The sequence below is a fragment of the Oncorhynchus tshawytscha genome, linkage group LG01 (genome assembly GCF_018296145.1).
Source record: "Oncorhynchus tshawytscha isolate Ot180627B linkage group LG01, Otsh_v2.0, whole genome shotgun sequence".
Classification (NCBI taxonomy): Eukaryota; Metazoa; Chordata; class Actinopteri; order Salmoniformes; family Salmonidae; genus Oncorhynchus; species Oncorhynchus tshawytscha.
In genome coordinates this window covers 30,888,731-30,901,325 of record NC_056429.1, presented here as the reverse complement: position 1 = coordinate 30,901,325, position 12,595 = coordinate 30,888,731, and the positions used below count along the sequence as shown (strand labels likewise).

Here is a 12,595-nt window from a genome sequence, read left to right as displayed (position 1 = left end):
AGAGGCCAACTAGAATGTGTTGGAGATGACAGGAGCTGTAGAACCAGGGTTCCCAGATCAAAACACACACACACACACACACACACAAAACCTACACACACACACACACACAGATCACACACACACACACACACACACACACACACACACACACACACACACACACACACACACACACACACACACACACACACACACACACACACACACACACACACACACAGAGAGAGAGAGCAGGGTCTTGGAGGGCCAGACAGACAGTGGTGTGGCAAATTGCTAGATTAAATATTGATTGGAGCTCTTTGATATGGATGGGAATGAAGGCTTACAAAATTGTCTGTGACAACCTCTCCTCTCTTCCTCTCCTCATTTCCTAATGTCTCTCCTCTGCACTCCTCCCAACCTGAATACAACCTGTCCTGTCATCCTCCCTGCTCTACCCATCCTCTCCCCCTGTACTCTTTTCTCTTGCTCTTTATGGTTAGGGGGGTGTTGGCTAATAGGCTGTTAAAGCCTTGTTCTGAGGTCATAGATCAGAGCTGTAGTCTGTCGGGACAGGAGGAGAACACTTAATCCCATCAACCCCTGCAGTTCTTGGTCTAACCTTTGCGCTCTGACCTCCCGGTACAAGCCACAGGAGACAGGAAGCAGGGCGGCGTATGACTCAGTGGGGGGTTAGAGAATTAACACTATTGCTCTCAGACTCCCTCCAGCTACCGTAGTGTACAGGATTTAAATGATTCATTCCCCACCCACTGTCAAAACACCATTATTTTAATGATTCATATTTAAAAAACAAGGGTGTGTGAATTATAGATGTTTGGCCTACAATAGCTGTGCTCTGGGTGTGTACAATACAGTATGTGGCTGGACTACTGTTCTCTGAGTCAGGAGAACAGGAGATCTCACTTTCTGGGACATGTCTGTCTCCAAAGTTAGACTTGTAACTGATCTTAAAGGGATACCATGATTTTGTCAATGAGGCCCTTTATCTACTTTCCCAGAGTCAGAAGAACTGGTGGATACAATGTCTCTGAGTGCAGTTTGAAGGAAGTTGCCAACTGTATCTGCATGCTTTCAGTCATTGTGCTAACGCTAGCTAGTTAGCATTGGCTCACAAAACTACTGTACCTTTAACTTCCTTCATACTGGACACAGAGACATAAAAATGGTATCCACGAGTTCATCAAATCAAATCAAATCAAATTTTATTCGTCACATACACATGGTTAGCAGATGTTAATGCGAGTGTAGCGAAATGCTTGTGCTTCTAGTTCCGACAATGCAGTAATAACGAACAAGTAATCTAACTAACAATTCCAAAAAACTACTGTCTTATACACAGTTCATCTGACCCTTTAAATGTTTAGCCTATTTTATTTAAGTACCTCATTTTCCGTTAATCTCCAGTTAGTGCACACACTGCTTTACTTTTGAACAGTCAGTGAATGAAATTAATCACAACTCGTGAGCTCGTTAAACGTCATTTCCCACCCAGCATTCACTCTCGTTAAGTGACCCAGAGTTAGATTAACTCATATATAATTTGTCAAGGATGCCAAGGGAAGCCAGGCTTCCCCCCCCCAAAAAAATACACCAAGAAAAAAACAGAAATAATTTATCTTTCGTCTCTGTGTTTTCATTATTTTTCTTCAATCCACAAGAAGCTGAACGTATCTCACTGGAGAAAGCATCTGAGCGAGCGAAATAGTGCCCTCTGTCTCTGCATGTCATCTGATGCGGTCTGATCATAAAAAGCATGACATTGTTGCCGCCCCGTAGCATTGAATCCAAGGGAAGCCAGCGAGCATTTGTCCTCTCTTGATTAAAAAAGAGTATAAAATAATAGCCAATCAGTGTTGAGCTAAACTGAGAGAGCTCAACTGTGAATAGTCCTGGTGCACCCCAATACATTTAGAAGGGAAGCCAGTTTGGATTTGGATTCACTCCTATCACAACGCATCAAGAGAAATACGTAATTGACAGAAACAACTTGAATTGTTGCATCTTGTTGTGTCGTGGCCCTCCGGACTCTAGCTAGCTAGCTAAAATAGCAATGGATGGAGATAGGGATTTGGACTTGTGGCTATGCTTGATTCTCCGTACTAGCCAATGATTAAAACGGCAATTCAGATCCAACCATAAATGCATACATTTCTCCCTGGACTGAGAGGATGGAAGTTCAATATGTAGCTAGATGTAGAAGGCTAATGTTAACGAACTAGCGTTGCCCATGAAAGGAAGTTAGGCTAGCGAGCAAGCATTTTAGCCAGGTAGCCTTGGACAACAAAAAATGTAAAAGTGTACTGTGTACCGTTTCGTCAACATAATAGAGAGGACGATGGCATTGGCATTTCTCTACAAGTAGGGTGTATGTTTTTTCCACATACAGACAGACACAAACACACACAAATCAGAACCATGGACAGCCACATCATATTTAGCTTACATTGATTGGACTAAATTGTTTTTGGTATCTGCTAGTTGTCACCGTATTAGTCTAGGCATAGGTGATTTGATGATGTTGAAGTTGAAATTGTGCTGGAATAGTGGAGGCAGCTTCTGTTGTCTTTGCAACTTGCTGTACATCTCTTCGGTTATAAATAAAGAGTAGTTTAGTAGTCCGAAAACTTGCTTGACCATGCTACAGGTCATGTAACTATTACATGCAATATGCTTTGTAGTTGTAATATGTTTTTGTTCCTGTCTTTCCGTGCAGTTTGAAGGAAGTTGAAGGTAGCTTCTGGGGCCATTGCTTAATAGCGACAGTGCAATGACTGGAAGTCTACAGGATTAGCTGCTAGCTAGCTGCTCCTGTAGACAAAAATGTCCTTCAACTTCCGTCAAACTGCACATAGACATAAAAATGGTATCCATTAGTTCGCCTGACTTTGGATACAGTGCCTTGCGAAAGTATTCGGCCCCCTTGAACATTGCGACCTTTTGCCACATTTCAGGCTTCAAACATAAAGATATAAAACTGTATTTTTTTGTGAAGAATCAACAACAAGTGGGACACAATCATGAAGTGGAACGACATTTATTGGATATTTCAAAAAAATTTAACAAATCAAAAACTGAAAAATTGGGCGTGCAAAATTATTCAGCCCCTTTACTTCCAGTGCAGCAAACTCTCTCCAGAAGTTCAGTGAGGATCTCTGAATGATCCAATGTTGACCTAAATGACTAATGATGATAAATACAATCCACCTGTGTGTAATCAAGTCTCCGTATAAATGCACCTGCACTGTGATAGTCTCAGAGGTGCGTTAAAAGCGCAGAGAGCATCATGAAGAACAAGGAACACACCAGGCAGGTCCGAGATACTGTTGTGAAGAAGTTTAAAGACGGATTTGGATACAAAAAGATTTCCCAAGCTTTAAACATCCCAAGGAGCACTGTGCAAGCGATAATATTGAAATGGAAGGAGTATCAGACCACTGCAAATCTACCAAGACCTGGCCGTCCCTCTAAACTTTCAGCTCATACAAGGAGAAGACTGATCAGAGATGCAGCCAAGAGGCCCATGATCACTCTGGATGAACTGCAGAGATCTACAGCGGAGGTGGGAGACTCTGTCCATAGGACAACAATCAGTCGTATATTGCACAAATCTGGCCTTTATGGAAGAGTGGCAAGAAGAAAGCCATTTATTAAAGATATCCATAAAAAGTGTCATTTAAAGTTTGCCACAAGCCACCTGGGAGACACACCAAACATGTGGAAGAAGGTGCTCTGGTCAGATGAAACCAAAATTGAACTTTTTGGCAACAATGCAAAACGTTATGTTTGGCGTAAAAGCAACACAGCCCATCACCCTGAACACATCATCCCCACGTGTCAAACATGGTAGTGGCAGCATCATGGTTTGGGCCTGCTTTTCTTCAGCAGGGACAGGGAAGATGGTTAAAATTGATGGGAAGATGGATGGAGCCAAATACAGGACCATTCTGGAAGAAAACCTGATGGAGTCTGCAAAAGACCTGAGACTGGGACGGAGATTTGTCTTCCAACAAGACAATGATCCAAAACATAAAGCAAAATCTACAATGGAATGGTTCAAAAATAAACATATCCAGGTGTTAGAATGGCCAAGTCAAAGTCCAGACCTGAATCCAATTGAGAATCTGTGGAAAGAACTGAAAACTGCTGTTCACAAATGCTCTCCATCCAACCTCACTGAGCTCGAGCTGTTTTGCAAAAAAAATGTCAGTCTCTCGATGTGCAAAACTGATAGAGACATACCCCAAGCGACTTACAGCTGTAATCGCAGCAAAAGGTGACGCTACAAAGTATTAACTTAAGGGGGCTGAATCATTTTCCACGCCCAATTTTTCAGTTTTTGATTGTTAAAAAGTTTGAAATATCCAATAAATGTCGTTCCACTTCATGATTGTGTCCCACTTGTTGTTGATTCTTCACAAAAAAAAATACAGTTTTATATCTTTATGTTTGAAGCCTGAAATGTGGCAAAAGGTAGCAAAGTTCAAGGGGGCCGAATACTTTCGCAATGCGCTGTAAGTAGAAAAATGGCTTAGTTGAAAAAATGGTGAATTATCCATTTAAGTGTAGTTTCATATCATAGCTCCTAATAGAACATGCTTTCATCCTGTCATCACACACACAAACACACTGTGAGGCTTTTTGGCCCTACTTAGACAAGCCTCACTCATGTAGATTAAAGGCTAATCTGTCATCACAGGGAGGCTCTTCTAACATGCTAAATAACCACACGGCCACTGAAGACTGATTGGTCTTCTCTCACCACACACACACACACACACATCAAATCGTCTTGTCGTTGTGCGCTAGGCCAGGCGCTAAACGTTAAATGTTGAGCTGCAGTAGTTTATGTGTCGGGGGGGCTAGGGTCAGTTTGTTATATCTGGAGTACTTCTCCTGTCCTATTCGGTGTCCTGAGTGAATCTAAGTGTGCGTTCTCTAATTCTCTCCTTCTCTCTTTCTTTCTCTCTCTCGGAGGACCTGAGCCCTAGGACCATGCCCAAGGACTACCTGACGTGATGACTCCTTGCTGTCCCCAGTCCACCTGGCCGTGCTGCTGCTCCAGTTTCAACTGTTCTGCCTTATTATTATACGACCATGCTGGTCATTTATGAACATTTGAACATCTTGGCCATGTTCTGTTATAATCTCTACCCGGCACAGCCAGAAGAGGACTGGCCACTCCACATAGCCTGGTTCCTCTCTAGGTTTCTTCCTAGGTTTTGGCCTTTCTAGGGAGTTTTTCCTAGCCACCGTGCTTCTACACCTGCATTGCTTGCTGTTTGGGGTTTTAGGCTGGGTTTCTGTACAGCACTTTGAGATATCAGCTGATGTACGAAGGGCTATATAAATAAATTTGATTTGATTTAGACTCATTTGCGTATCAGTAGTAATGGACTCTGCTAGGTTAGTTTCTCTGCTCTCCGTTTGTCAGAACGATGATCTACTCTGCCCTGTGGTACGTTGTCTCGTACTCTCCTCCACTCAGCCCTGTGGTACGTTGTCTCGTGCTCTCCTCCACTCAGCCCTGTGGTACGTTGTCTCGTACTCTCCTCCACTCTGCCCTGTGGTACGTTATCTCGTACTCTCCTCCACTCTGCCCTGTGGTACGTTGTCTCGTGCTCTCCTCCACTCAGCCCTGTGGTACGTTGTCTCGTGCTCTCCTCCACTCAGCCCTGTGGTACGTTGCATCGTACTCTCCTCCACTCTGCCCTGTGGTACGTTGTCTCGTACTCTCCTCCACTCAGCCCTGTGGTACGTTGTCTCGTACTCTCCTCCACTCAGCCCTGTGGTACGTTGTCTCGTACTCTCCTCCACTCTGCCCTGTGGTACGTTGTCTCGTACTCTCCTCCACTTTGCCCTGTGGTACGTTGTCTCGTACTCTCCTCCACTCTGCCCTGTGATACGTTATCTCGTACTCTCCTCCACTCTGCCCTGTGGTACGTTGCCTCGTACTCTCCTCCACTCAGCCCTGTGGTACGTTGCCTCGTACTCTCCTCCACTCAGCCCTGTGGTACGTTGCCTCGTACTCTCCTCCACTCAGCCCTGTGGTACGTTGTCTCATACTCTCCTCCACTCAGCCCTGTGGTACGTTGTCTCATACTCTCCTCCACTCTGCCCTGTGGTACGTTGCCTCGTGCTCTCCTCCACTCTGCCCTGTGATACGTTATCTCATACTTTCTTCCACTCTGCCCTGTGGTACGTTATCTCGTACTCTCCTCCACTCAGCCCTGTGGTACGTTGTCTCGTACTCTCCTCCACTCAGCCCTGTGGTACGTTGTCTCATACTCTCCTCCACTCTGCCCTGTGGTACGTTGCCTCGTGCTCTCCTCCACTCTGCCCTGTGATACGTTATCTCATACTTTCTTCCACTCTGCCCTGTGGTACGTTATCTCGTACTCTCCTCCACTCTGCCCTGTGATTGTCTGCTATTCACCTCCTGTCTGACAGTTACAACAACATTTCTGTAAGGAAGGCTGCTGTTGTCTGACTAACAGCCCATGTCTCACCCACTGCAGATTTCACGTGTGTGTGTGTGTGTGTGTGTGTGTGTGTGTGTGTGTGTGTGTGTGTGTGTGTGTGTGTGTGTGTGTGTGTGTGTGTGTGTGTGTGTGTGTGTGTGTGTGTGTGTGTGTGTGTGTGTGTGTGTGTGTGTGTGTGTGTGTGTGTGTGTGTGTGTGTTCTATTCACTCTGACAGAAGTGGGTTACTCACAGCTGAGAACAAGGTCTAAAGTTTTTCATTAGATGAAGGGGAAAGTTGAGTCTATCTAGATAGAGCAGCCAGTAAGGTTGATGTAAGGGTCCTCTGACTAACAATGTAGAAGTTCTGCTATTGTCATGGACATTCTCTCTAAGGGTATATGTTAATAATACAGCCACTTATGTGACACTGGAGATACAATTTTTAACTAGACTTTAAATAGAAGTTTAAATGAAAGATTGAATGACAGAGTATAAACCAACTGAACTGTTACACTGAAGTCCAGTATCTCCAAACTAGCCTGTTGTCAGATATAGGATCCTATGATTCTAAGTTCCAAACTTGTGACCTAACTTTGTTTCCTAGTCCTGTGACTACGGTTTCATTAGGCTGTAGGTGCATCTCAATAGTGTGACTTCTCTTTGTTCTGTTAACTCGGGTCTTTTGTTCTGATACAAAACCTATTTAATTTCATCATGTCCTTCCCTGAACTGTTGTAAAGAGAAAACCGGTACACTGTACTGTATATGTGTGGGAGTGAACGTGCACTTACTCTGAATCTCAGTCTGTCGCTGACCTTGCTTTTGCTCAATAAACGTCTCCTTTCTAACCTTCTCTCTCTTTCTTTCTTTCCGTACTCCTCCTCTACCTGGTTTCTGTGCTTAACAGCTGATTGTCTTTCTAGAATTCAGTCACTTTCACTTAATTATCTTTCTTTCATTTAATTATCTTTCTTTCGTGTTTTCTGTATTTCGTTCCTGTATGTTTAGCCTCCTCTCCACTTGCAGAAAAATACGCTTCTGTTTTAATTAACAATCGTAATTAACATGGCAACAATCCCTAAGGCTGGGCTGTAATTGAGAGAGGGAGACCGGTAGGTATTATAGTACAGGGCCAGTCTCAGCCTCAGGCGTAGACAAACAAACTCCAGGGCCTAACATGGGGAGGGAATGTGTAATGGAGGATTTAGTCTGAAGTCTGACTGTGTTTGTGCTATTCATTATCATGACCACCAATACTCAAAACACTACCATTATGAAGCCTTCTGACAGGGAGTCTAGCTAAGAGAAGTGTGGGAACTGCAGTTTCTAGCCTAAACTGTGGCTATCTGAGAGCTGTCACACACACACACACACACACACACACTCACATCCAAACACACACTGAACACAGAGTGATTTTCTGTTCATCTGATCTTCCTAATAGCCCTCCTCTTTGGTCAGACTACAGAGAATCCTTCCCCCTGGCAGGCCTCTAACAGTGAAAGGATATCTGTGTTTGTGTGAATAAGCACCTAGATGTCTCCTCTCCCTCTCTCTCCCTCCTTCAAACACCCTCCCATCACTCCAGAATTATATTAGCTGTCTCTCCAAAGACTCACACTAATGGATTTGAAAATCTTTGTGGCTGCCCATGTCTTTGAAATAGTCTGAATTGCCGAAGCAACACAAAGTCAAGTCAAGAGCACCTGTGCTGTGCTGTCTCACTGCTCTTTTTCTAGAGTTATTAATGAGGATGTTCCTTTCCATATGTCTGTCCAGAGATGTTAGCTTTTAGAGTTACAGCCAAACCCGGCATTTAGCCGTGAAGTCTATTTGTCCCCCTGAAGTGCCCTTTAATGCCTTGGTCATATTACAGATGGTCATACTATCAACAAACTATCTGTTGATAAGCAACTGTTTGCTAAGGTTAGGAATAAGGGTTGGGGTAAGGGTTACCTTAAAGTTAGAGTTAGGAGATTGAAATGTTACTGATAGTCTATAGAGGATTTACAGATGGGCTATCCGAATAAAGTGTTCCCGAAATCTATTAACTTGTTGTGTCTTACTAATGCCTTCCGAGAAACTATTTTCTCCACGAGGTAAGACAATCTATTATTGTACTATGTGGACTGACAACAACCCGCTCCTTTGTGCATTTACCCATCCTGCAATGCACTGTGGTCTATTTTCAGCTTCATTGTGATTGGTGGTTATGTGCATGTGTCATGTCCCTTGCTTCCATCATGACTTGTTGATGATTGTGTAACGTGTTGCATCCATAATGAGCAGTTGTAACACTGTGCCTTGTGGGACTCCATATGCTCTTTCTTTCTACACGGACTCCCTATAAAGCATACTTTGACATGTTATTGATGTTGCAACATTCTGCAATGTTGTACAGTGTTGCACAAACATGCCGTTTGAAATGAAACGTCAGGAGTTGTCTTTTGCTCCAGGTCACGTGAAATGTCTATACATTCCTTTTATATCTGGAACATTCCATGGTGCCTGTAATGCATCCTTGCGTAAAACAAAAAATACCTTGATTGAATGTGCACTCACAATACCCTCACTTATATCTTACATGCTCTCCCTCCCCCTCCCTTCCTCTCTCCAGTAGACCACAGTATGTTTGAGAACTCCAACGCCTCCAGAGCTCCAGGCCAGGGGCTCCAGGCCTCCAGGTTGACCCAGGCCTCGGCCCGTCACTCCCTGGTCACAGCTAACCCTGCCCTGGGTAGCAGCCCTGCCGAGGCCCCCTCCTCCACCACTACCAATGGAGGTCAGCAGAGGCTGAAGAACGCCCTGAACCTGGGCAAGGCTGTGGGGGCAAAGGTCAATGACCTGCTGCGAAGGAAAGAGCCCAGTCATATAGGAGACATCGGCGTCACAGAGATCAACAAGAATGTAGGAGCAGTCTGGAGCAATATGGAGGAGATGACCCAGCGAACTACTGCCTATAGGTAAGGAGGGATACACAATACAGTACACACACACACACACACACGACTACTGCCTAAAGGTGAGGAGGTGTACACTAAAAGACACACACACACACACACACACACACACACACACACACACACACACACAGGAGGGATACAGTAAAACCCACACACAACCACAAACACACAAACATTTGCAGATCACCCATACTCACAAACAGTTATACAATATTCACGTCCGCCACATGTCTGGGCCCAATAGTTATAACCCAGCTTTCAGACATGGTGCCTTGGAGATTCAATCCAATATTGGTTTTATCCAAAGAGTAAAACTGAGAGACAGCTAGTTATTTCTAAAAACCAATATTGTATTATTTTCTCTAAAGTGGAACGATTTAAGCTGGGAAATAGTAGTCATCCTCTCACCCCATATAAAAGACCATAACCGTTGAGTCAAAGATGTTTAAATGATTCATCTGAATTTTTCCAAACTGGGGCAGTGAATAAGTGATGAAGAGTAAGAGGGTTAGTTAGACAGAAGCTGAGATTAAACACACACAGAGACTGAATGAGACATATTTGAGAGTTGAATTGCCTCATTTCTAATGTTAATCATACACAGTGCATGTACACACACACGCACACTCACCCTTGGGTCTCCCTTAGTTTAAAGAGACAGAACGAGCTGTCCGTCTACGCTGTAGCTGGTCATTGATCTGTCTGTCTCTTGACTGACACTCAGTCACCTACCTGACACACGGAGCCAGGACAGATATTTCACAGCTGCGTAACTCATAGAATTGGTAAATACGTGATGTGTGTTTAGACACTGATGTGTTGAGAAATGTGAATTGTCAGGTCACGTATAGACAGAGTAGTCATAAATGACTGGTATGTTTTGCGGTGACTCACTCCTTATCACTATGGCAATGATAGGGTTGTCACCATGACAATATGCTCATTTATGGGGGAAAGGTAGAGAAATATTCCACTGATAAAATAAACGCACAGTCCCACAGCATAGAGAAGGGGGAGGAGAATGAGGGGAAGTTAGACAGAGAGCAAGTGATGGGGAGAGATTGAACAAATGTAAAAATGTGTTATTGTTAAAGTTACAGTAGTAATGGATGTCTCTTCCTCTTCTCTCTCCTTCCAGTCATGCCTCTCAGGACTCCTTCCCTCGTCTGGACCCCCCTCCTCCCGGTAAAAAAAAGCGTCTTCCTCGCACCCTGAAGACTACCCAGGACATGATGATCTCGTCTGACCCCGTCGTCACCACACCCCCCGAGACCCTCGATCACTCCCTCCTCTCCTCCCCTAACAAGACCTCCCTCATCAGCAATGAGCAGACCCCACCCAAGGGAGAGCAGGACGGAGAGAATGACAGAGGGAGAGACACACTCACCGGACTGACTGACCTTCTGGACAGCGAGAGGAAAGAGGAAGAGGTGAATATGGAGACAAATGGGAGCAGTAAGATGGATGGAGTGGAAGGGAATGAGACAGAGGAGAGGAGAGAGGGAGAGCAGACCCAGATTCAGCTCCAGCTCTCTGTCCCAGACCTTATCCATAAGGACCACGTGGTCCCCCCCAGGTCGAGGACGTCTGAGCCCAGGCAAAAGGCCCCGGGAGCAGACACCAGGCTAGCCTCCACCCCGCTAAAAGCTCCGTACAGGATCAGTGTGAGTGAGGATGGGCTGATGGAGAACAGCTCCCTCTGTAGGAAAGGATCAGCAGACACAGAGGAGCCTGAACAACACCCCGACCTGCTTTGAGAAGAGAGACATACACACACACACACACACACACACACACACACACACACACACACACACACACACACACACACACACACACACACACACACACAAAGCCTCTGGAGAGAGGGAGAGATAATGGGAACAGTGATGTGGAGAGGAGCTGGCAGAAGGAGAGCAGAAGACAGAGATTGTTTGTGTGAGAATAAGAAAGGGAGGGAGGATGTTTTTGACTAGACCCTAGACTAGGGTCTTCACTAGTTACTACAGTCACAAAGTCATAAACCCCACCTATTTCTACAATTTCTCTTCTTAAAATGTGATTTTCAACCTTAACCACACTGCTAACCTTATGGCTAAGCTTAACCCTAAATTAAGACCAAAAAGCACTTTTTTTAATGATATAGAACATTTTTACTTTGTATCTGTGGTAACTAGTGGAAACCTAGGGTTAGGGGAGAGAGATATAGATCGAGATATAGTGTGTTTGTTTGAGTGAGAGTTGGATATAGTGGGAGAGGAACAGATAGAGGAAGGGTATGTGTGAGAGAGGTAAGAGAGAGAACAAGACAGAGATGGGGAAAGAGTATCTATTTTAACATATCATTAAGGGACATACCAAATCTTTTCAAGAGAACCACAACATCTTGGTCTGCCAACACTGTTTTATGTCATGTTTTATATTGTTAACCTTGCAACGTAATGTAGGAAGGAAGATATATACCCAGACATTCTCGATTTCTAAAATAATCTATTTCAAATGTCATAGTGCCCTTTCATGCTGAGAGAGAATGTATTTTTTATGATCTTTTATAACTGTTGCCCTTCAGGAAATATATCAAGCGTTCAGCAGGGAATATGAAAACCAAAGTGAACACGACATTAACACTGACTGTAAGTTCATGCTGTTGTGTCGGTGATGTCATCCTCACAACACATATTGAGATAAGTATTGTGGCAGACATGCAATTGGGTTTGTGCAGCCTGTACAGTATGTGGGTTTGATTTACATTTGTTGATTGACAGTCATGGTTTTAGTAGTGCCAATCACAGTCCTGTTGCTTTATTTCCTTACAATAAGGGTCAAAAGTTTTAGAATACCTACTCATTCAAGGGTTTTTCTTCTTCTTTTTACTATTTTCTACATTGTAGAATAAAAGTGAAGACAACAAAACTATGAAATAACACATGGAATCATGCAGTAACCAAAAAGTGTTAAACAAATCCAAATAGCCACTCTTGGCATTCTCTCAACCAGCTTCATGACGTAGACACCTGCAATGCATTTCAATTAACATGTGTGCCTTGTTAAAAGTTAATTTGTGGAATTTCTTTCCTTAATGCATTAATTAGTTGTGTTGTGACAAGGTAGAGGTGGTATACAGAAGATAGCCCTATTTGGTAAAAGACCAAGTCCATATTATGGC

At 43.9% G+C, this 12,595-nt stretch overlaps 1 protein-coding gene across 3 annotated transcripts in view; it reads left to right on the top strand.

Annotated features, from left to right (window-relative positions):
• Positions 1-12,368, top strand: part of LOC112249405 (carboxyl-terminal PDZ ligand of neuronal nitric oxide synthase protein) — a 239,935-nt gene extending 227,567 nt beyond the window's left edge. For 2 of the 3 annotated variants that reach the window (XM_024419262.2, XM_024419273.2), the window contains 2 exons: positions 9,084-9,429; positions 10,568-12,368. In XM_024419262.2, the coding sequence (XP_024275030.2) occupies positions 9,084-9,429; positions 10,568-11,186 (965 nt within the window). In that variant the 3' untranslated portion in view covers positions 11,187-12,368. The remainder of the gene's footprint in view (positions 1-9,083; positions 9,430-10,567) is intronic. The other variant, XM_024419268.2, reaches the window with a different exon arrangement.
• Positions 12,369-12,595: the final 227 nt, after the last annotated feature.